Here is a 25,513-nt window from a genome sequence, read left to right as displayed (position 1 = left end):
TCTTCTGGTTGATGAACAATGGGTGAATCAGTGTCTAATCAGATGAACAGGAATGTTTGGTAATAACAAGTTGCTTCTAAGGAAACTGAGTTTCTTGGCGTGTTGCTTGTCAGCATTACGAGGCTGAAGCTAAGCTTATCTTCCATCTGTACAAGTCCACCCTGTGGCACAAGTGTCCTGTCCATTCTCCTCTATGTGGCTGCTGCCTGGTTCATGAATCAGGACCCAGGTCACAGTGTCCCCTGGGTTTCTTCCCTGAGATTTACTTACGGGCAACATCTTCATGTGTTTGTGAACAGCCCTGGTTGGTACACGAGAGGGTCAACCTGGGGAATCGCTGGGGCTTGTGCAGGGAAGCCTGGCCTGGTCACTGCATTTCCACAGAGCAGGAAGGGGAGTGGTGGCCTGTAACCTCAGGGAAGCCTGCCAGAGGGCCCCCTCCCTTCTCTCTCTGCTCTGAGGAAGTGGCACAGCCTGGAATGGCACCACGCAGGGCAGAATACAGACCTGAACCAGCAAAGCTACTGCCCCTGTCCCAAGGGCAGTTATTCAGCAGTACCACCAGCTTCTGTTGAAATTTTGGAAAGACTGAAACATGGTCAGAAATGAATGCTAATGGGATAACAGTCACTAGAGCATTGGCTGCCCCTCCACGACAGTCAGCCAATCTCATCAGCCTGCAGCAGTTCTCCCAAAGAAGAGAACGTACACGGGTGCTGCAGCAAGAGAAATTGAAGCTAGATACGGAACAACTTTCTGAATGCCAGGCTAATTACATGTTGAAACCATGTTGGGGGAGGCATTCTGTAGGGTCCTTCCTGAAGAAAGGAGGAAGCAAAAATGATATTGCAGTTAACTGGAACTTGGAGGGGTTTGGGTCCACCTGATCCTTGTTCTTTCTATCTTCCCTATAATGAAGGTTGCTGGATGAGAGAAGATGTTAGCAAGTTTTATTTTCAGGGCATGAAGGGTGCATTAGGTTTTGAACTGGAGTTAATTCTAACATTTATTTTTTATTTTTTTTTTAATTCTAACATTTATTAAGCACATGATGTGAGCAGGTTTCAGGAGTTCATTATCTAGCTGTGACCATTCTTCAGGAATGGTATCTGGTAGTAGAATCATATAAATGAATAAGGACTATGTGACAAGTTGTGGTCATTACTATAATCCCACAGGCTGCTGCAGAATTTTGGTAGAGGGAGTGTTGCCCCAGTTTGGATATTTAGAAGAATTTCCCGAGTACATTAATCCTAAACTGGGTCTCACAGGATGGCCTAAACTTAGATGGAGACTGGGGAATGTGAAGGTAACAATAGCCCAAATAAAGATTCAGGGGAGGGGGGGATGCACCCAGTGAATTCAAGGAAAGCCAACTGTGCTGGTGCATCTAGAACTCAGGGTCGGGGATCAGAGATTGATGGGTGATGCGCTGGCAGATGTCTGGAACCCAATGCAGTGTTGGGGGGGAGCAGTTACAGTTAAGGCATGCTGTGGTTTGGTCCCCAGGGCAATGCTGCTTAGAGTTGGGGGTTTGGGGAAATGATTGCACAATAAGATTTCTGATTCATCTGTTGAGAGACTCATAATTGGATGCAGTAGATTAATCCACTGATGAACTCATAATTGGATGGCATTTTGGGGAGGTGGTAGAAACTGTAGGAGGTGGGACTTTGTTGGAGGAAAGTGGCTTCTGGGGGATGCCATGGAAGGGTATACCAGGTCCCTGGCCCCTTCCTTGTGCTCACTCTCTGTCTCTCTGTCTCTGCCTCTCTCCTTCCCAGTCTCCATGAGGTGGGAAGCTTTGCTATGCCTGATGCTCTGCCTTCTCTCAGGCCCAAGGCAATGGAACTGGATGACCCTGGGCAGCAGCCTCTGAACCATGAGCCAAAATAACTCTTCTCCCTCTAAGTTGTTTCTCAAGTATTTTGTCACAGCTGACCAACACAGTGTGCTAGTCAGGCTTTCCAAGAAACAGAACGAGGATGAGTAGGCACTCGAGAAATGTGCAGGGAGAAATGCCTGTGAAGGGCAGAAGCCATGAAGCAGGAGCCACTCTCAGAATGGCGTGCCAGCATGACACCTGGCATGGGAGGAGAGGGAGGGAAGGAGGGGCTTCGGAAGCCCTGCAGACTGTTGTAGAGTCTGAGACAGTTTTGACCAGGCAGATGGGAAATCCTGGAGTTAAAGCTGTCCATTGGAGGAGTTCCTCACCCACAGGGAGCAGGGGGCTGCACTAGTATCACAAGTGTCCCTATCACTGGCCAGGAGCAGCCTGGGGGATGTGCAGCTTCCCCTGGAAAATGGTGGTAGACCCAGAGGCTAGCTCCTGGGGCTGTGGGTCACTCTGCTCCAGTGCAGGAGATCCGACTGGTGGGTTTTCCTGGCTGCCATGGTGGGTCAGCCCACCGAGTCACTCCTGAGTGTAGAGATTCGAACAGACCCTGTTAAGGGTGATGTTTGCTTCAGTGTTTGGGAGGAACCCTTTCTTGGTTAAGGAAAATCCCTCTTCTGGATCACTAAATGTTCCTTTCCTTTTTAGAAATCATGAATTCCTTTTTGGCAATATTGAGGTTATTATGCTTTTTTTCTCTTCTAATCAGTTAAGATGATTATTGTGGTCAGAGGTTTTCTAATAGTCCCACTCTTATATTCCAGAAACAAGTCTAAACTAATTTTCTAGTACATTGGATTTACTAGTTATTATGTGCAATATTTTTCACATGTATTCATAAATGAGATTATAGTGTTTGGTTTTTGGATCAAGGATATTCTTGAATCATAAAAATTGAAGAATAGTTCCTCATTTTCTATCTCTAGAAAGTATTAAATGAAATTGGAAAAATCCATTTTGTTTGCTTTTGAATGTTGGTAGAACTCACTTGTAAAATTATCTGAGCCTGATATTTAACTCCAGATTCAAATTCTAAAATTGTTATAGGATACCATCATTCTTTCTATTTCTTCAGGAGTAACTTTGATAAATAAAATAATTTTGATAAATCTATTTATTTTGTTTATTGTCAAGTATACTTTTGTTGTTTTTAATATTTTCTTAATTAAAAATCATCTTTTATATGCTCTATATGTTCTATCACAAAATTTTTTTGTTCTACATTTCTTTTGTCTTCATTGAGTCTTGCAGAGGTCAGCATATTTCTTTGACTTCTTTGAGCCTCTCTTATTCTTTGTTTCTATTTAACTTCTGCTCCTAAGTCTATTACTTCCTTTTTTCTTTTAAATTTCTTTAGTTTCATCCTATCATTTTTTTTCTTTAACTGAAGATGAGAAGCCTGATGACTTTCAAGTTGGTCTCTTAAAAGCATTGTGGAGTGTAGGAACAAGCAATGGTTTTGAATCTCTGAACCTTTAAGTTTTCTCATGACAAGAAATATTATTTTAAGCATAAACATTTGTTTACTATTGCTCTAAACAAGACTAAATCTCTGGAAACAATTAGCCTATGGAAGGCAGTATGGTCAGAAGCAGCACTCAGACATGCACACTTTGCTCTGCTCTGCTGTGGAGTCTTCCTGGCTCCCGAAGGCCACCTGCCACAAGACCTGTGCTATACAAAGGGTAGAAGAGTGAACACGGAGGTCAAAGAGCACAGCCACACACCTAGTTCCTCTACTTTTTTCAGTAACTGGGTAATGACATTTTTTCAACTTTAGTAAGTATTCCTCAGGGTAGATAAGCTAGGAGACCATCGCTGTGGGTATGAGCTGTAGAAGGAAACACTGATTTCTCTACAATGTTCCCATAATGCTTTGGAAGTAATAAGCAAAACTGTGCAGGTCATGTACATCATCTGCCATGCACTCTGCCTGTTTCCTCTAAATCCACGTAAAACCAATTGTATCCAAAGGTTATGGATTTGCTCCTTGTGAGTACAAAGCCAAAGAGCATGAGCAGAAGACAAGAGCATGGAGAAGGACTTACTACCCCCATGAGTAGGAAGACATTGGATTCTCAGCAAAGCAGTGCCCTCCCTGGAGAACAGAAGTGTGGGGGTCCCATTCTGGGAGCCTGTAGATACTCACTTTAGGGTCAGGGACATTCCTGAGCATGGTTAGCTCAAATCATATTTCAAGAAGAGAAGATGTTGGTTACATTTCTGGTCATTCTCAGCTCAAGACCAAAGGGCACATGATGAACGCATATTCACAATGGTTCATATGAATGTTCTAGGCATACTCAATTCAATATTATGAAGAGGCAAGTTTAGTCCAAGAGCCTAATAGAAAAAGTTAGAGTGGCTCAGTGACCTTGGAGAGCAAGGGTAGTTCTTAAGTGTCTCCAACAAAAGAAAGCATGCCTGAACATGCATTAATATAGGAGCTTGCCCTGAGTGCCTGTCTGGCTTCGTGGCCAACACAACCACACAGTGGAAAGTGAGCCCAGTGGACAGGCATTAGGCTCTCAGCAAAGACCCAGGGCTGCCCAGTCTGCCTTGAGGTTTCTATCAAAGTAGCACTGATGAAACTAAACTGAGTTTGCTTTGTTTTGAGGGGTCAGAATAGATTAAAGCCCACATTTGTGAGAGCATATAGACATGGGGCTTTTCCCATTCCTAGTCACCTAACTTATCTTGGTTTGTTCATGGGCATTTTGACCATATCCTTGACTTGATCCTATATTAAGAATAAAGGAGAAAAGTTCGTGGAGAGGAAAAATAACAAAGGGGGACTTTCCTAGAAGATCTTTGTAAAAGGAACATTTGCATAAGCCATATTTAACCAGAATCTTTGTTTTGTTCTTCCTTTCTGAATGCTTTAATCTCCCTCCCTGTGCCCACACCCCACCCGACTGGTGAGAGAACAAAGGCGTCACCGTGTTTCACAGTGGAACCTCCCTGGCCCATCCTCATTGTCATGCTGGATAATTACATTTACTGATCAGTCCCTCCTGCTTCCACTTCTCTCATCCTAGATGCTCAGACATGTTAATCTTCCCAGAATATGGTCACAATCCTGTCCCTCTTTCGCCCAAGTTTTCCCAGAAACCTTGGCATGAACTCCACAAGCGTTGGGCTAGAATTCAAAGCTACTGCATGTCACTTTCATAACTGTGCTCTAATCACCCCTACCATCTGCCTGTGACCTCAGAGTCTTTGGCTCAGGTGCTCCACTCTCCTGGTTTCTACTTCCTCTAGGGTCCCATCTTGACTCTGGATCTTGCTGCCTTTTACCTAGTGGTCCTGTCCTGTGCGCTCCACCTGGCCTGACTTTCCTCCCCCAGGATGCTGCCTCCGAGGGCAGAAGCTCTGCCCCACGTCTGCACCAGCTCCGACAACACTTTTTTTTTTTTGCAATAGTAAAGGGTTTTTGGTTGTTTGTTCTTGTGTTTTAGAGTTTTAATTCATCCCACACCTTAGGTGTCTCTTCTGACTGAAATTGCTCATGTTATTTGTCACTCAACAACTACTTTGACCACCTGTTGTCCTCCTGATAAAGGGGCCAGTAATGAGAAGCTGAGATGAAGAGACACAGCCTGTTCTTTCCAAATGCTTTCTGGGACGACCTTTTTTAAGTTGGAAGAGGCCACAACTTTTTTTTTTTTTTAACTACCCATTTTGGCAAAAGTGTTAGAATTAAATAGATTTCGAGTCACTTTTAATTTTCTTTTCCCTTAGCATTGCACACACAGCTCTTCCATGCCACCTCTGCTTGCTCCTTCAACACTTGCTCACCACACAGGCGCCTCCTAGGGATACGGACTTAGAGCAGTTCCTTATTGGCTGGGGATGATAACATCGTAGCCGGGGGTTGACTGCTTCTGGGGACTGTAACCCAGAGGTCATGAAGAACTTCGGCACACCCTAAAGTCCAGATACACTGGGTTTAAATACTACTAATTGTGGAAGCCCCAAACCCTAAGAGTTGTTGAAATTCCCAGAGAATTTTCATGCTTACCTTCATGTTGATTTTCATGTAAATATTTTCTTAGTCAAGATATTTTGTCCCCATGTTGACTTTTGTGGCTCTTTCTTCATACCTAGTTTCCCAAAGTAAGGAAGCCACCCCTTCAGGGCCACCTGACTGCCAGCCCCTGCATGTGTAAAGGTTCCCAGAAGGTTAATACTGTGCTGGGAATCACACCCCTTACTCTCAATTTTATTCCTAGGCGCAGATTGCCCCACATGATCTATAATTTCTCACGACTTTTCAACTTCTTTTCTTTTTACCTCCATTACTTTCTCTCTTCTTTCCTTCTCAGGTCCTCACAGAAGCTGTTTTCTTACACAGACACCTCACTTCCACACTAGCACTCCTTCAGTTCCCCCCACACTGTGGACTCTCACCTCTCCCTTGAAGGCTTCTCAGGAAAAGGCAGCTTTCTCCTGAAGCCTTTGGAGGCCGACTAAGATCAGTTTCAGATAATCATAGTTTTAAATGACCCCACTCTTATCATCACCATGGAGACGACTACTGCTAATCCATCAGCACTGGACACACCACTAGCAGTACTGCACTAGGACAAGCTTTGTGCCCAGATGCAGGGAAAGCCCAGTCCAGCCACACTCTGTTCAGGGCCCCCAGGGAGGCTGCGTGCGTCAGGAGATGTTGGGAGCCCATGAGATCAGCAGGACCACGGGACAAAGGAGGTGGAGTTTCGCGATCACTCCTGTTTCCCTGTCCCTCTCATGGGTTGTGGCTGCTTGGTGATGGCAGATTTTCTTCCTGTCTGTTCCATGGCACTTGTGGACAATGGCTAAGTCAAGAGGGAGAAGAGAGGCAGCCAAGAGGCACGTCAGCTGTCAGAGAGCAGGAACTGGGGGAAACATGGACGCCTGAGGATAACTTTCTAAACCACACACACCTTACTCCCCAAAGCAGTCTCCACTGGGGTCCTTGGCTCTGATGTCCCAGTGAGGGCTGCCAGAGCAGGCAGTGAGTCTGTGCAGGTCGTGCACTGCACAACTTCAGGGTGCCCCGGGAGCCACATGAATGTGAATGACACATCCTTGCAGCTGTACAAGATGGAGAGCCTCTGGCACTAGCCTTTGCTGTAATGCAGAACCTGAAATGACTCTGGAAGGGAAAGTGCAATCCTTACCCAAAGCTGCTTCTCTTAAGAGGCACAAAGTCATAGGAAGGCTGGTCTGGCCATGGGGCAAGGAGGTATTTCTGACTAGGTTCTGATGGAGCCTGTTCTCTCCTGAGAATCCAGCCCTGATCAGGTGAAGTCTCATCGCATGCCATGGAGAGAGGTTTGCTGCAACTTGCCCTAAGGGCGCACTTTCTGATGCTCTCTCTGATTCATTTGGACACACATCTACCGAGGGTCAAGCAACCAACTGGACTTTCTGGAGATCTGGCACAATCTCTGCCTTTAAGGAGCATCCAATTTTATTGGAAAGAAATCAGAACATATTACAATTTTAAAAACAGACTGGGTTAGAAGTTTAGATCATACTTAAGTCCAAAATTGCCCAGTACAGACTGACCTTGTAGAGGGACGCCAGGGAGGGGAGACTGCCTCTGGCTGGCCAAGGTGAGAGCTAGTGAAGAAGGAGGGCAAGGGGGGTGCTGCCAGGAGTCTAAGGGCTGGAGCAGGAGGTGGTAGGAGACCTGGGGCAGGGGAAGGGGCATTCAGCAGGAGTCAGGGAGTCCCTCTCCTGCACAGCTGAGGAGATGCCACCTGCAGCCAGCATTTCAGTGAAGCTTCTTGTGTGTTAACAATGGTGCTCAGAAAGAAGCAGGGACTCAGACGTGTGGATGGGTCTCACAGGAAGAGACAGAGGCACCCACGACTTCCAAACAGCTCTGGCCATCACCGTGTCCCTTCCTTTGTTTGGTGCTGAGATGCTGCATGTGGAAGTTGGCCAGCTGAGAAGGGAGATGGCCGAGGAGGCGGGCAGGCTGCAGGTGGCTGGATAGGAGGGCCTCTCTTACACAGGTGAGCTACAGTGCAGTGGAGAGCCCCTTGAGCAGAGCCCCTTTGATTTAGTGCAGTTGGAAAGCATCAAACATCAGTTGTATGAATTTGCCTTAGGAGTGTCCCCCCACAGATACATGGAGGACAGAGGAGACAAAGTTTGATCTGCAAGAAAACTGATGCCGTAGTTGCATATGTAGAAAATTTTTGCTGTATTTGTCATTAGGTACAGCATTTAGCTGAAACAAGAGTTAGCAAAGAACAATCTCAGATGTCTTAGTATTCCATAATAATTCTTTACCTATTTTCTTATTCGTTTCCCCAAATAGAAGATATTAAGATACTGAGCCATATAAACACCTATGAGGGATAGGAGCCGAGGGATGAATAAGGGACTAAATGTGAGCAGATGGAGCTGTTGCCACGTGGAAATCCTTTTCAGGTGCACTGAAGAAAAACACTGCATCCTGGACACAGTGAATGCCACCATGCAGGCCTCTTTGAGGAAGGACCAAGGAGTCTTCAGTGCCTCAAGAGTTTTCTTTCACAGAGGGTCGATTAGTATGGGTCATCCATGCTGGGAAAAAAGCACAAGAGTATAAAATTGCAAAAATTAAAATGTTAATAGCAAAAGTCAATATTCATTAGTGGTAAGAAGAGGAAAAAGGAACTTATTTCAGCTGGAAATTTTGGGCAAGATGTGGACCATTTTAAGGCAAACAGGAAGAGTCCTAGAACAGCAGTTCTCACTTTCAGGTTAAAATACCAACTCTGATCAGTAGGTGGGTGGGGCCTGAGGTTCTGCATCTCTAAGAAGCTCCCCAGTGATGCTCATGCTGCTGGTTCACCGACCACACCTGGACAAAGGCCTGTGGTTCAACCCTTGTCTCTAGATCCACTGAGTTTGGAGCTAATTGCAAGCCAGGGAAGTGAAAGATAAAAGGCAACATGCTCAACTGGGAAGTTAAATCAGAGAAGATCAAAGCTCAGGAAGGGAATGGAGGTAACTCTAAATGCCTGATTATGGTGGGATAAGCCTTACAGAGATGTTGACCAATTTTGTTTTCTGAAATAAATGCCACATTTTTGTTGTGATACAACTCTCATTCTTGGAAAGGATGGTTGAAACCAAATTTGGTACATCTTAGCACCTTTCAAAGGAGAACTATATTCTGAGGCTCTGGTCTCATGATGAACTGTCAGGGTAAACCACAGTTCAGCAGCTGCAAACGTGCTCACCAAAAGAGATAAAAATGTTTCTGAAAACATGGGCCCACATGTGCCCTCCTCTGAGGTTGGCATCATATCTTCCTGTATATCTTGGGTGTAGCTTTCACTCAGGTAGAATTTAGACACTAGAAACCAAATGAGGTGGCAAACAGAACCAGTTTGCAGAAGAGCCAAAATAAACAGCATGAATCGAAACCACAAATGCCCAGAGAGTGCTTCATTCACCACCCAAAAGGTAATAGGAATGTGCACCAAGAACTATGAGAGTCAGCTCAGGACTTAAAAAATGACACACAGGGTATAGTGTGATCGCTTCATTGTACTTTAGGTTTGTTCTGGAAACATGTCCTATCTTTTTCACCCACCCTTCCTCAGCGCCATCACACAATGGTTTAGTGTGAAAAAATGTCACATTACTGGAAGAGGAGGGCATCTTACCACTAGACTGACAACTTTAACCTGGGAATCCAGAGTCCTGAGTTCTAGAAGCACAAGAACATGCCCTCTGGACCCAGGTGCAGACCAGGCTCTGTTCTGCCATTTAGCCTAGTGACCTCAGGCTAGCTATTATACCTCCCTGTGCCTGTCTCTTTACTGTCAGGGGCTATTATTAGTATCTTTTCCAAAGGCTTATAGGCAGTATTCAGTCATTTTGTAAGTAATTCTATCAGCAACATAGAATTCATATTTGATAAAAGTTTGACTCTGTCGCTAGCTCAAGGACTATAGGAGAGTTATTTAATTATAAGCTCAATGATGAATAGTTTGGACATTATGCTTACCAACATTCTTTACATATTTAAAATTCAGTGATTCTATGAATTAAGGTCACTGTGGTGAACAATGGAAGGTGTCCTAAGGCAACTGTGCAGTTGTGAGGTTGTTCTAGAATATCTGGGGAAGCACTCAACACAGGGGGCCATTCTTTGCTCCCAGCTCCTCAATAATACACAGGCTCCAGCCAGCTCCACTCACTAGCCCTGAGCATGATCTCATGCTTACATCATCATGTCATTGTTTATGTCATTTCCCTCCTTAATGTCTTCACAAGTCACTCCATAAATCCAAGCCTATCCGTCCTTCAGGAAACACCCAGGCTCCACCTTCTACACACGTTTTCTGTGTGATCACCAAGCCCAGTGGTCTTTCATTTTTAAGATACAAAATTCAGTAGTCATTACTATACTATGCTTTGTAGTCTTCTGATTTTTTATATATTTCTGTCTTGACTGCCCAACTAGATAATAATAATCTCCCTGAGGTTAGGGACAAGGGATTACTCCTCTTGGTTGCTCAGTCAAGCTTAGCACTATTCCAACATGAAAGTGTTCAGTAAACAACTTTTAATTGAATCACTGTAAACATAATCGAACCCTTAAACCTAATATGGCAATTTGCTTAACTTGATAATTAACTTAATGTTAATACTCTGCCATCCAGCAACTCTTTTTGTCCCTCACGGACATTAAAAAAAAAAAAAAATTAGAATTGATCAGCTCCACCCAGTGGCAATTAAAACAGGTGGTTCCTGTGGCCAGAAAAAAGCTCTGGGTAGATTGCACCAGAAAAAAAAACTTTCACTCAGTGGGTGGGAGCATGAAAGAAATCTTTACATCTTGTGGGTTTCCTGCCACAGAGATAGGGAGGCCAGCCCCCAAAAGAGACCCCTTTCTTATCAAGATGCCTTCTACACAGTTGAAGACAAGATACAGTCATCAAGCAGGAGAGAAGACTCTCCATTGGCCTATGTTACTGTCCAGTTAGCTCCACAATCCTCCTTCAGAGCCAGACTTTAAATACAAAACACATGTTCCACCTCCCCTCCTCATCCCAATGACTCCTCAGCCTTTTGCCCTCTGACTTCATCTTGTGTCTGCACTGGGAACGCTCTCCCAGGGATGCCATGTTATAGCCCCTAGAAACTTGCTGTTCTTCCAGCCACATTGAGACTATTTCCATTTTCTTCTTCCCTAGATTTGTGGCCCCTGAGTCTCCCTCCCCTTGCTTGGGCCCGTCTCCTTCTCCTCCTTCCTTAGCTGACTTAGATACTGATGCTCCTCTGGCTGCCACCCTCTCCCAGGTCCTCTTCCTTTCCCACGCTCCCACTGTCCCTGGGTTACTGTGCACCTTCCTGTGATGGCCGTCACCTCCTGAAATGAGAGAACCCCCAAATCCATATCTCCTGCCCTTTGTGCTGGGAGAGACCCAACACACTGTGGGTGACCCTCAGACACCTGAAGCTCAGCATGTACAAACCTGAGCTTGAGATCTTCACGTCCCAAATTGCTCCTTCTCTTATGTTCATGTCTCAGCGGTAAACACCCCCCCCCCCAGTAGTTCCCAGGTCGGACTCAGGCAGCCTCTTTGACTCTTCTGGCTCTCTCTCTCTCTTGTGTGTCTCTCTACCAATTACGCACCACGTTCAGTTGATCCTACCTCTTGTTGCCTCATGAGTCCAGCCTCACTGTGGTTTCTCCAATTTGAAGATTTAAGATTTAAGACCAAACTAAAAAAAATGTATAGATTGTTTCTTTGGAAAAACTATGTTTAGAATTCATGATCCCAATTTTTTTTCTACATTTCTGAAGATCAGTGCTTATTAGAGTTGCAATTTTCTACCCTTTTGTGTTAGACATTTGAGGCCCTGGGGTCTGGGGATGTATGTTCTTCCTAAGGTCTGGGGTACATTAGTTGCTCAAAAAGTATTTATGGAATGGAGTGTTTCTCAGAGATTGTATGTATTCTCCATATGTGTTCAGATAGGACAAGAAAAAACACAACATGATGCTTCTAACCCTTAAAGAAATTTCAGGGATGATCATGAAAACACCCTTCCTAAAAAAATGTTACTTATACATTTATTCATTCTGCTGCACAAAAAAAAAAAAAGGAGGCTATGATTTGGCACTGTATCTGGAAATTTTATACGTGAGAAACCCCCTCCATTTAGATAACTAGTATGGGGTCAGTGTGACTAGCTATAACAGGAAGTATTTGAAGAGAAGAAGAGTACAGATACGGAAACTTCTCGTTGATAAGACTTACCATTTCTGAGATTTCTTGCCTAAAAAAAAAATAGAAAAAAATGGCATTAACAAAAAGTAGACAATTTCAAATTTTTGAACTAAGGGAGAGGGGATCTGTTCCAACCCTCACGAATGCCTGTCAAGGCCTACCATGCATTTGTTAGGGGGACCTCCATGTATGACGGGAGGGACTTGAGGCTCTGGCTTGATGCTCTAATTCAAACCGTGGCAGATTCTCAAACAGCAGGCTTCTTCCCAAAGGGGTATGGCTGCTGATACTGTAAGAATATGTGCCATTGTATCTCAGCCTCTTCTCAGTGGGATGCACTAGAGATTTTCACTAGGAATTGCATCGAAGTGTCTTGAGTAGCTGACGTTTTTTTACCCTACAGACACAGTGACTGTGGTTGTGATCCTTCTTTTGATTTCCTGCAAGGAAATCTGGGGCCAGAGCCAAGATCCTCTCTTCTCAAGTATATAGGATTTTATGACACACAGTTTTGTGTCCTAACTTAACCCTCGGTTCCCAATCTTTTTAGCTAATTTTATTTGCTATGTTGGATGCATTTTGTCAACTGTCTTATATGCTTTTGGAAAAAAGCAGAATATAAATAAGCAAATTAATGAGTGATCTACAGAGTTGGGGTCTGGAGGAAATCAAGCAAAAGAAAAAGAAACAGTGAGCTCTTGGAAGAGACAGAATCATGAGGGTGGGGCTGCACGTTTCAGTGGCTGTAAACTGGCACACTAGAGGCACCCCACCCAGGTGCAAGCCCTATTTTGCCACCTGTGTGTAGCGTGGTGTTTTGAACTCGTTCTCTGTAAGCCACAATTTCTTCATCTGTAAAAGGGGGACAACGATTGCTGCTTCCTCAGCAGCAGTTATGCTGGTTCAAAGCGTCCAGGCCAGGGCTTACCACAGACAGTGCTCACCTACTGTTTTAATCCTTTCAAGTGTCGGGAATTATGACTTTAAATCCTTTCTGCCAAAATCAGCCTGCTGATGACATGGGCCAAATTCACTTGATCAGGGAGAATCAAGTCTGAATTAACTTCAAGTTCCATTTGTTTATCTTCATAGAAATATATATTTTTTTCTTTTAGGAACAATAAATCAACAATAGATGACAAAAAATCTGTTCCTACTGAGAAGGTTTCTATTTGAAGAAAAGGGAACTAAGGGGCCATATGTTCAGTTTCATGCCCTGTCCTAACCCTGCATGTTGGTTCAGATGGAAAATTCAACTGAGAAAAGAACAGTCTTATGAATCTGAAGGCTAGTTCTTTTGGGGAACATATCTGGATGGGAGTCTGACCTCTGACACTAATCCCTGCTAAGAGATTTTGGAGATTTGGTCTAAAAAAATCATTGCCTCTATTTCTTCTTTGCCAAGAGGCTAGTGGTTGTGACTTCTCAGGAATGATGGTGTCAGGAGCAGTGTGTCTGGATGAGCCCTACAAAGCACAGCAGATTTGGGGAGCCTTCCCTCCTTGTGTACAGGAAAAGAGAGCTACAGTCTGGATACCAAGAACCCTAGGGAGGGGCAGCGCAAGGTTTAGAGCATCCAACTAAGAAGGACAGGGATCACTTCCTTGGCCAGCAGGCTCTAAATTGTCATTTGTCCTCATCTTCAGATTTCTGAATCCAACAAAAATTAGAAAATTCTTGGAAGACTAAATATACATATACACACACAGATTATTCTTTACTTTTATCCTTGTAAATGCATTAATTAAAGGTCTGTGAATTGAGGCTAGGGACATAGCTACCATTTATAACATTGTCTCTATATGAAAAATATCCTTCATGTTTTAAAGAACTAACTTACAATTAAAACTTTGGAAGAGAAAGCCACTTACATGAAAGTCAGAGATCCTGGTAGAAGATTCACAAATGGAGACATCTACACGTTGCATTAACTCTGACTTCCCACAGAGTCAGGGATCTCTGGGGCTCTGGCTCTTGGTGGCATAACTGTAACTAGCCTAAGTGCCCGTTATCTGTTTCCTATTTGCCCCATACTGATTCCCACAGCAGGGCATGCAGTTTTCAAGTTATCAGACTGAGATCTTGTACAGAAATGACTCCCAGGTAAAAAACTTAAAAAACAATCCTACTGCCTTTCTCACCTACTCACACAAGAGTCTTAGCCAGCTCACCCCTCGTGAAAAACACATGACCTTGATTCTATTCTTTGAATTTTGGGCTACAAGCTAAGAATTTGGAGACAAGCATCCTCCTTACAAAGGTGACTTTCATCCCCAAAGTCCTTAAAGTTCCACATCCAGGGCAGGGCACATCCCAGGGCAGGGCACAGGTGTAACTAACACTCTATTCTCCAGCCCCTGGCTCTGCCCTCATCACCCAAGGCAGGAAGAAAGAAAGGACAGTAGAGGTCAGGCTTGGACGTCTCCATGGAAGGAATGGTCACTGGTGACAGGCAGCTGTCACTCTTCTTTCCCCAAGTACTGAGGGAATGTGATGGTGGAATCCAGTCCCCCGGAATTCACAGCAGCAGGGAGGACACTGTGTCTGCTCAGTGCTCTCAGGTTTTAGTTACTGAGGTTCTTCCTCCCAGGTTGTGCCCCCTCCACTGTCTTTCAAGTTGGTGAGAAAATGAATCTGGCATCTCCCTAACTGTGGATGAAAGATTGGATCAGAGTGCAAGACCAGGGGCTGGAGGAGAAGAATCCTGGAATTGCCACTGTGCATGGCATCCCACATCCAGTGACAGAACACATGCTGCCTTACTGGAAGGAAGGGAAACTTAAATGTCAACCCATTGATGCCACAGAGAGTTAGCACAGAGGAGTTGGTCCGCACTTGCTTTGAGGCGGTCCATGGCCCCTGAACTTGAAACAGGTGTAACTTAAAAGCTGCCCAGTGCCTGTGAGTTGTAGCTGTGAACGGTTCTGCCAAGGGAGTTGGCCACATGTGGCAGTGCACACCCAAGGCCTGCTGCAGACTGTTGCCCACCTTCAGGGGTGGGCCCTGCAGGGGCAACGGGGAGTGACACTGGGTGCCTCTCTGCTGCTGTTCCACTCTGAGTCCAGGAAGCAGACAGTAGCTGCTCAGGGCAGGCCTGCTCTGCCTTCTCCTCTCCAGCCCAGGCTGGAGGGCGGTGCGCATGGAGTACTTGGTTACAGCTGTGGCCTTCCTTGGTGATAGACAGCAGGGAGAGGGTGGGCGGTTTCCCCGGGGACAGTCCAGAAACAGACAAGACAGGGACTCTTCAAGAAGTCAGGCTTTTGAGAGCAGCACCTGAAAACCTTGGTGGATGTTAGGTTCACTTCCCAGTGAAACTGTAAAACTGAAATCAGAGGCATGTAGGTGCTTAGAGGACAGAGATTATGCCTCCCTTTCTCACAATTAAATAAGAGTAAACATCTCAGTTAGTTGTCATCCCCCTAGCAAGATGTCTTCAAGATAACAGGCATTTTCCAAATTTGCCTAATGAAAAATAAGTCAGCCAGCCTGCTTTAATGGAGGTGTGTCCTGGGTTGATTGTCTCTAGAACTTTAAGCTTGGCCTCCTGCTTCAATTGAATCTATTACACTCAATTTCCTGTGAGGCTTTTTCTTTCCTTTTTTTCTCTTTAAATCTGTGTTATTTTCATAAGCATTTAAATTCACTTACCTTTTCTTAATCGCCTTGCCAACCAAATGATAAATGCCAACCCAGAGAATGCAGTGACTATGACTGCCACAGGTATGAAGAGGGGATTATAGTCACCTTCCTTTATCATGGAGAAACTTCTGTCTGATTCTGAAACAGAAGGCAGGAAGGCACACATGAGACCACAGCATCATTTCCTTGGTGCAGCTCCTAATTCTTGACATTTTCCCTCCTGGCTTCCCATTACAGCCCCTTGATGGCCATGACAGATCTGATGCCCCCCAGGAGTCTACCCCCAGGAGAAGGGAAATTTAAATGTCAATCAATTGATTGACAGAGGAGTTTATCTGAAGCAGACTGGCCCAGCCTTTAGCCTAGTGCCTAGAGATTCTCTGTCGCCTGATGGGTGATTGGTAGAATTCCTGGCAATGTCTACAAAATCTTGGCAAGAAAAAGTTATCATTGTACTGAGCCCATGGCTTTGTCAATGGTTGGACCTCAGACACAGAGAAGATCTACAAAGTCAGATACAGCTTCAGAAAAAAAGAGAAGCCAATGATTGACCTGGGAAACTTGTCAAAGGAAACTACTAGTGTTTTTACTTTAAAGCACACGTGCAATCCTAAGCACTAGAGTTTATGTGCCAAGACCTGCACTGATCTATCAAGTGATGTAGACCTACCACCTCCCTCCACTTCCTTCCCCAACAAGGAAAAGGACTCAGTTACACATCCTTTGTGAATATAAACTTGGTTCATTTGTAGTTTCGTTTTTATTAAGAAAAAGTTCCAATGTGAGAAACCAGCCTTGAATACCTCCTGGTGAAGGAAGCTACTTCCCATGTTGGCACAGGGTCCAACTGGGGCCCTTGAACCTCAGCTGCTTTGCTGAGCACTCACACAATGCCTCCACCCGACTCTCAAATACAGGATGCTGAGAGGCTGACGTTCCCAGAGGTACCAAACAGGCACCTGTTGGCTTGAGGAAGATGAGGGAATGGATGCTAGCCAGGCTGCAAAGCAAATGTACCCGACAACCTGACACTCAGAGGCCTTCTTGCCCCTCCTGCTGCCTGCCCCACTGCACTCTAGACACACAGAGGTTAGCTTCTCTAGTGACTTCTACAGACCCCAACCCAGGAGGCCCTCTGTAGCCTGTGCAGATGGCATGTGGGGCAGACCTTGTGGCCATCCTCTCATGTGCTAATTTAATGTGCCTTTGATCCAGCAAGTGTTGCTGGCACCTGTCAGGTGGAGGAGAGAGGAAGGTGAAGAAGACAGTCCTTCTCTTGCTCAGACTTGGGAGACATCAGCTGAGGGGCAGGTGAGAAGAATCCATGATTTTGGGAATTAGGTGGCCATGGATGACCTCTGAGGAGGCATTTCAAGGGACTAACAGAGAAGAGAAGTCAGATAGCAGAGGAAAAGAACAATGGAGAAGAGCTAAGTCACCAGAGACAGTGGGTTAGATTTTTAAAGTTCAGACAGGAAGTGTTGAAAATGAAAAACAGAAATGGCTGTCACTAGAGGAGGAGACAAGGACAGCCAAGCATTGTATAGTAAGTTAATGCATACAAACTTGTATTGTACAAAATGAAGCGTCAAGTTTAGTAGATGTGTCCCACCATCTGTGTGTCCATCAGCCCCATCTTCAAGTCTTCTGTGTATTGGGCAAACTTACTTTGACATATTGGATGAGGGCTGGACCAGATTCCAGAGGATCCACAAACAGTTTTCTTCTCCCCAATTAACTCAGTTCCCTCTGAGCAGCTGAAGGTGCACGTGGAGGTAAAACTGAAGTTGGCCAGGGGGTGAGTGCAGTCCATGGACCCCAAGTCAGGTGCTGTCAGAGGCTCACACTGAATCACTTCAATGGAAAATACAGAACAAGAGAACTCAAGGTAGTACTTCGGAGCAGAGAACTCTCCCTTGACCAAAGATTTTTAGCCAAAGCCGTCTGACCTAAGATGGGACCATCCACATGCATATAGGAGTCCTCATTTCTAGACGTTACTTCTGGTGATGCTTCCAGACTTTATCTTCTTGGAATGATGATGAGTGGTAGGTTGGGGGTGAAGCCCCAGCAGCCCTGATGAAGCAGCAGGGCACATATCTTGCCTAACAGCACCCTGGAGTATTCTCACAAATGTGCAGAATCTCCACCTTCTCTCCTGTTGTAGAGCTCACCCAGGAAGCTTTGAAAAAATCCCAACTCTACAATCCCAATTCTGTAAAATTTGGTAGATTAGACAATTTAGTTCTAGGATTTTGATAAAGGATTTTAATGTTTCTTTTGAGAATTGAACTACTTAAACTAGTGATTCAGAAGGATAAATGTAGAAAATGTCATCAGAATTTCCCATGTGCAGACAAGCACTAATATTCTCCCATGTGGGGATAATCTTTCCAGTTAAAAAGGAAAATAAAAACCCCTTAATTTCAAATGTAAAATGATGAAGAGTTTGGTTTGTTTTTCAAAGAACTTATTCTCCTGTGGGTTCAAGGATGGGAAAGATAAAGATAATCTTAAGAAACACCAAGTTAAAAAATCAAGAAAGAATTCCACTGTGGGACGAAAATTCTTTGGTGTTAAGTAGGACACCAACTAGTAGATATCATTGACAGGAGAGGAACAAAATTTATTCCTCAGCAAGGCTGCTCATGCCATGGCAATGAGGAAAATAAAAAATACAATATCGCTGTGTTGTATTGCTCTAAATCAGGCTATACAGTGTTAGATGATTGTAGAGACCATTTTTTTGTTTGGGGGGATTATTTTTAATTTTAGTAAGAATAACCCCTTAGAAAAGCTTCACAGCACAATCCAAGGTCACAGCACACTCTTAAAGAGGATGCAGATTTCTTAGAAAGTCTCTGCTGCATCTTCTCAGACTGTAAACCCAGGAGAACCTTGGCCAAACCTGGAGTTACTCACCATGACAGGTTGGTTCTATAGATGACCAGTTTCCCAAAGGGCCACAGAGGGTTTCCTCCATCCCATTTAGGTTTGTTCCCTCAGAGCAGTTGAAGGCACACTGTGATCCGAAGCTGAAGGCTCCCAAAGGGTGAGTGCAGTCCATGCTGCCCAGCTCTGGGGCCTCCAAAGCCTCACACTGGACCACTTCAGTGAGGAAGAGACAGTGTTGGGAAGGGTTAAGAGGGCCTGATAGATTTGATTCATACCACTGCCATTTAATAGCCATGTGTCTTAGAGTCCAAAGAAATATTTCTGAAAGAAATGGTCCCTGAACTATGTATTCAAAATGAACTGTTGTGTTGGCCATTTATGAAATGATAGACAGGGTCATGAGCAGAGTCAGTGAGATAAAAAGCCCGTTTGGTAAGTGGAGAACAAGTATTTTGATGTTACTAGCAAGAAGAGAATGATGTGAGATGAGTCTAGGAAGAAAGATAGGACTTAACGAGGATCTCTTATATATCAAGGATTTCTCTGGGCCTTGAGAGGCTTACATTTCATCCTGTAGGAGAAATGTTAGGCACAAATATAATAGTAGATGGTCACATGTGGGCTGTTTGATTACTTTTAATTGTCTACCTGCCTGTGGTACATTTGAGGAGAGCTAATTTAAAGTTGGAGAGATCATCTAGTAGACTACTGCAATCATTTAGGAGAAAAACATGTGGGCAATGATATAACAGTTGACAGGAGACATATTGGAAATATATAAGTCCTGAATATTGGTGTGCATTACCTTGCATCAAACATTGGGTAGGTGAGAGTCTCACAGTGTCCATGTACACAGTGGTTTCATGTTCCAGCTCTAGAACATGGTTTATCTCACACTGAGGTAAAAGTTACAGAAAGGAAAGCCGGCTGGGACAGTGGACTTTATAGGCTTTTGGACATCCCAAAAGAAATCCTCAGCATATTTGGAGTGGAGGGCTAGAGACAGATTTCTCAGTTCAAAGACCAGATAGACTTGTGGGTCAACAAAAGTCAGTAAGTTTGACCAAAGGGAACATGCAGAGTCAGAAGCACCACAGGAAAAATGACAGAAGTTGAGAAATAATAACAGAAGTTGAGCTGGGATTATTGCTTATGTAGGAACCCGAAGAATGATGATCAGTGGAACAGAAAGACTGGCATAATGGAAAGCAAGACAGAAACAAAACAAAACAAAAACCTACAATTTTTTAAAGTAGAGGAATGGGAATACACTTATATAAGGTTTAAAAAATAAAGTTCCAGAACAGGAGTAAAATTTTAGGTAGCAGTCTTGGCTCAGAGATTAAGAAAAATGAGTTGGATCTATTATAGTCAGTTGACATCTGAATCCACTTTGGCTTTAAGTCATATTCTTTACAAATATTGCTTTTGTCAATAATTTTCTATTCTATACATCAGACACTTAAAACTTATTCTGAAACTACCAACATCAGTCAAAGTATCGCGTGTCTCCTTCAGTAGTGGGTGACAGGGTCAAGGCCTGGCTTTAACCTGTGTGTTCCCTCCTGTCCATTTCCACCTTCTTGCCTCTGAGTGACTGACAAAGCCCAGGAAGAGCCTCTCCATCGCCCACCATGTGCTTCCGGGTTAACTGCCCACTTACCGAGGAAGATGCTAAGGAGCCTCTCACTGCAGATAAGGCTGGGCTCCTTCACCAGCAGTTCCAGGCCCTGGGCTCACTGCAGCTTGTCTCCCTCACACTCAATTGTGAACAGATAAGATTTCCCTTAACTAACCAAAAATCCTTTACGGGAAGGTTTTATGACAGATCTTCCATTGTGTTCTCCTGAAATACTTAGCCCAAGTGAACATGGAGAATTTGCTGTTACACATCTCTGACATAAGCTATGTATCATCATGGACTTTTCTTCTGGCTTTCCTTGTCATCACTTTATAAAAAAGTGAGATTACCTTCTGTGTAACTCTCCTAAGGGTGAATTTTACAGTTTCTTTCAGACTTTAGATTCCAATTAATCCATCAAGCTCATCAGATTTTGAGCTCCCTGAGAGCAGGAATCAACCCTCACCTGACCCCTTACTGTAGAGCTCAATGCTTGCACTCCACACCTGGTTTCTTATGGTAATCAGAAACATTTATGTTCTGGGAGTGGTGGCTGAAGCCTCTAATACCAGATTCTGGAGACAGAGGCAGGAGGACTGCAAGTTTAAAGCCAGCCTCAGCAATTTAGTAAGACCCTCAGCAACTTAGTAAGAGACCCTGTCTTAAACAAAACCCTGGGGATGTAGTGTCCTTGGGGTCAATCCCCACTACAAAAACAAAACAAAACCACTTCACACTGCCTTGTGAAATCTTTGCAGTAAATGCATTGCAAAAGCATAATTTCTGATCACAACTTCCCATTTCTCAGAATGGCTAGTATCATTTGGTCCCAGTCAGCTTCCATCATAAGCTACAGTGAGTCTTGTTACTTGCAAAGGAGTGAAGGGGCTTACCAAACTGACACTGGGGCCCATAGTGTCCAGCATCACAGTCACAGGTGTAATTGTTGATGGTTTCCACACATTCTCCGTGGCCACTGCATGACCAAGGCTGGCAAGAAGCTTTAAGAGGGTCAGAGAAACAGTGTCTCAATTGATTGCCTTTTAGGATTAATAGATATTTCTTTTGTCATAGGTAACTGTTTATCTGCACTATTTTAATAAGCAGGAAAGGTTTATTTATATGTTCAAAGCACTTTTGCATAAAAATCACATGCTAAAATTTCAGTTTATAAAATATGCTAGGCATACAGCCCAGGACACATGTGTGCTTTTAAAGTCAGCTTGCCGAGAGTAACATGCTGACAGCTGGGGAGATGTTGCTTAGGCTGCTAACACTGAAACTCTTGAAATGCCTTGCTTTCAGTGCAGTGATGGGTAAATGAAGGCTGGGCCTCACTCACCTCTGCACTGTGCTTGGAGTCCTTCCTTATGGGAAGCACTAAGATAAAAAGTCCAAATTTCTAAAGGAGCAGAGAGTCCAGTTTACGAGGAACCAAATGAACTGTTTCACTGTTAAAATCCGGCTTGGAAAAATCCTGGCTGGGCTGGAACTGTTGTGACAGCCACCCAACAAGCCTGTGCAGTGTTGTGCCAGGAGGTCACGGAGGCAGCTTTCAGCCCAGGCTCCTGCTCTACAAGGAGGACACAGGCCAGGTGAGCCCCAGCTCTCAGCCAGCCCTGCTCTTGGTGTCCACTTCCTGCCTTCCATCAGGGGCCCTGGCTGTCTAACTCCTCCTCCCTGCCTCCCATGTAATGTACTTAGCACCTGGATGGGACAGGAATTAGGGGTATGGGTGTGGGGTGTAGGAACCGGCTTCACACACCAGAAATGCTCAGCAGTGACCTGATCCATGCCCAGTTGGGGGACAGGAAGCAGATGAGAGTGAGCTAGCTCCTGCTCCCCTCCCCAGCACTCCCATGGGGTAGGTCTGATTATTCTAGCTCAGGTCTTCCTCGTGGCCTGGTCTCCCACCTGTGTAGCAGAGGGCTGCCTTTCGTTTGTGGCAGGCATCGTCATTCCATTTGCCTGAGTCTTTTGTCCTCTTGATGTAGATCTCCACGCAGTCCTCTTTGGATTTCTTGTTGTTGGGCTCCCCAGTTCCCCAATTCTCTGCTTCTTCAGTGAGAGGCTTGTTGGTTCCCACCCATGTCCATATGTTTCCTATCTTCCGGATTCCTATCCAGTAGTAAAAACGGTTGAAGGGCACTGTCTCCTCCAGGTACTCAATTTCTCCCTTATTTTGTATGGCAACTAAATCCGTGTAATTTTCTTGGCAGAACTTTCTAGCACTTTGCCAGTTCATGAGTTTTTCAGAATAGTGGTAGGTCCAACAGTCAGTTCCATGATGTGCCAGGAATTCTGAAAGACAGAGCAGGAAGCGTATCTACTCAAGTGTTTCAGCTGAGAAGAGCCCAGCTCTCGTCTCCAGGCTGAGCTGCCACTCAGAGAGGAGGAGCTGAGGGCCCAGGAGGGTAAGTGACCGCTCAGTATCAAGCCCTAGTTGTTAGCAGATGGGAAGCAGAACCCAGACCTCTGCTTGAACATGGGATATCTTCCTCATGGCATTGTTTTTTATGGACACAATGGCTTTCTAGGTCTATTTTTGTAAAATGTTTTTTTTCTCAAAATTCCTTTATGTGAAATTTAACTAGCATTTTAGAAATTCAAATTTCATTTTCTTATTGTCAATCATTTAAAGTTAATATGACATATAACCAATATCATATAACTAATATTTACAGTCTATTATTTTATCCTGGGATGAACCCATTTTCTCCTTTCTCCTAAATGAGAAGCAAAATTAGGACAGGAAGAACCTTGACATATTTTCCTGTACTTTCTTTCATGTCCAGAAAAACCTTTTTAAAAAAAAACAGAGAAAGCTTGTTGTGGTCCTAATCACATAGTAATAAAGGCGAATTTACAAACCCAGTTACGTAGACTTGTGAAATTGATCACATCAGTTTCTGTATGCAGAGTGACTCATCTGTTGGTGTTTAATAAACATATGGATGCTTCAAATAGGAGGGCCTTGAAAGAACTAAATTAAACACACAGTAGACCCCTGGCCCTTGATGTGCACCATTCTAAGCATGACAGGATCTATGAGAAATGCGACTTTTTAGGAAAGTAAAGCCCCCCCAAAGCTTTCAGCCTACGTGGAGTTGTCTTTGGGAGGGCGACTATATTGGAGAAACACCAACACAGCTTAGGGCCAGTTCTCATGGCCTCCCAAGGGTTCTGGGAAAGGAAGGACAGGGGAAAAGGAAATGTAATTAATCTTGGTCAAACATGTCAGAAATGATCAGAGAACTAGGAAATATATGACCAATGGGAAAAGAGCACCTGCGGTGACCTCTGAACTGGTTTGGGAGGAGCCATTCCACTGCAATGCCTGTTCTACCATGGGAGAGGCTGCTGTAGCCACTCCGCAAATAGTGTCTATATGTTGTGGCAACTCAAAGGGCTCTTGAAAAATGAGAGGGACACTGGACTCCCTGAGTTGCCAGGTGGCCAGGTGTACGCTGTCAGATGTGCTTGGTTGATCAAAACCAAAAGTTCAGGTGAGGGAGGAAGAAGACATTTATGTACTTGGAATGGGGAAGGGTCCCAGCTATGGCTGGAGCATCTTGAGACTCACTGCAACTTTGTAACATCATTGAGAGGAGGACCATAAAGGGGACCTAAGTCCCCTGCCCTGAAGGAATTCACATTGGAACTGCAGAAATTGATTTGAAGTACACTGACATATTAACAGAAAAGCCAGTGCTAAATAATGGTGCAGTGTCTTACTACAGATTTCCTATTTAACCTTATTCCTTTTCCATTGAAAGTTTCTTTGGGGATTTTCAGGATTTGGAGTCTGCAGCACAGGCTGTGGCAGACAAGATTGGGGTTAGAGGTTCCTCTTGAGGAAGAAGAGAGAGGTCACAGAGGGATAGAATTGGTAATAATTTTCCCTGCATCTATGCACACTCAGTGGATGTTTGAGAAAATGAACATAAATTAAAAGGCTTAGCAATGTGTGGCTATCACAACATACCCCAGCAGAGCACTGTCCAGATCCACAACTGGGTGATCCACAAGCCCCTCTGTACACTCTGACATTTCCTTGGAAATATCTGCAATAAAATACAGGACAATTTAGATTGGAGACAGGTTTAAAGCACCTGGGAAGGATGGAGGTACCTGCAACTTTCTGAAAGTTCCAGATAAAACACACAAATGCACAAACCCTGTCCCCCATCAGAGGTTTCCCAGACAAGGGAGAAAAAGTCACATCACATCAACCCAAACCTCCTGAAGTTTTGTTCCATTTTGATTTCATGTTTCATTCTCAAATTGCTGATCATCATTGCTCTGATGTTTTTCTATATCCCAGTAAATTCGTGCCTGCTTGTCTATGGAGCTTTCAGGTCAAATTACTGAATATTTGTATATTTGTTAAGTCTTGGCGCTTAATGACCTTTGGTGTTTAGATCGACTGCTGTCTTCTCACACTTGATCATGATCAGTCAATGCTTCAAATACCTAAGAGAATTACATAACCAGACTCCAGAGAAGCAAAGCAGTTCATTTTCTTTTCTAAAGAAGAAATAAATTTTTGAGAACTGAATGACAGCATCCCAGGTTCTCTGCAGCCCTGAGGGAAATGTTTTCTGCAGAGGACACCTCTCTGGCAGCACCGTGTTTCACTGCCCAAGCACCACTTTCCTCTCACCAGAGACTCTCAGGGGAGGACGTCGGCCACCTGACACCCTAGGATCACATTCTGAGACTGAGAGCATTTTTGGTTTCTGCATGTTAAAAACCAAAAATGAAATGGCTTGTTTCTTGTCCCATGCCACCTGCCCCTCCAGCCCCAGGAGAGTTTCTCTGCGTGTCTGGAATCTCTGGGCCAAAGGCTCACCATGGCTTTGCTGGCTCCTTCTCTGGCTCCACAGCCTTCAGCCTCTGCAAGCAGCGCCTGGACTCTCTGGGTCCTTGTGGAGGGGGCCTGCTTGCTCCAGGGGAGGGCTCTGAGTGTCACCAGCAGGGCTCTCTCCACCCAGTCTCACATCCTCCTCCCTCCTCCCTCCCCTTCCTCCTCTTCTTCTCTCACCTCTTCCCCCACCCCTTTCCTTAGCTGGCCTCTGCCCCTCTCCCTGGGAACAGTGAGGTGTTGTGGTTGGATTCTCCTTCCTCTCCCACTTCCGTCTTCCTCCCTCTGTCCCTTGTCCTGTGCTTCCTTCCTTCCCTTCTGCTGCCCCCCTTTATTGTTCTCATACTGTTGTCTTCTTCCTCCTCCTT

General features: G+C 44.5%; 1 protein-coding gene across 1 annotated transcript; it reads right to left on the bottom strand.

Moving 5' to 3' along the window:
- Positions 1-8,069: 8,069 nt before the first annotated feature.
- Positions 8,070-25,289, bottom strand: LOC124083473 (L-selectin). Its single transcript, XM_046430167.2, has 9 exons — positions 25,134-25,289; positions 24,267-24,345; positions 22,196-22,582; positions 21,175-21,282; positions 18,688-18,873; positions 17,434-17,619; positions 15,775-15,903; positions 12,157-12,175; positions 8,070-8,458 (listed from the first exon to the last, which is right to left on the bottom strand). The coding sequence occupies exons 1-9, from the start codon at positions 25,134-25,136 to the stop codon at positions 8,440-8,442; spliced, it is 1,116 nt and encodes a 371-aa protein (XP_046286123.1). The 5' UTR covers positions 25,137-25,289; the 3' UTR covers positions 8,070-8,439.
- Between the last annotated feature and the right edge of the window lie 224 nt (positions 25,290-25,513).

The sequence above is a fragment of the Marmota monax genome, unplaced genomic scaffold (assembly GCF_021218885.2).
Source record: "Marmota monax isolate L192 unplaced genomic scaffold, Marmota_monax_Labrador192_F-V1.1 WCK01_AAM20220418_F8-fsc00055, whole genome shotgun sequence".
NCBI classification, from domain to species: domain Eukaryota; kingdom Metazoa; phylum Chordata; class Mammalia; order Rodentia; family Sciuridae; genus Marmota; species Marmota monax.
This window is presented reverse-complemented; position numbering and strand designations above follow the sequence as displayed.

Coding starts and splice junctions, on each gene's coding strand:
- LOC124083473 (XM_046430167.2), bottom strand. Junction 18,874..21,174: donor TGGGCCCCAGTGTCAGTTTG/GTAAGCCCCTTC, acceptor TCCTCACTGAAG/TGGTCCAGTGTGAGGCTTTG. Junction 17,620..18,687: donor TATAGAACCAACCTGTCATG/GTGAGTAACTCC, acceptor TTTCCATTGAAG/TGATTCAGTGTGAGCCTCTG.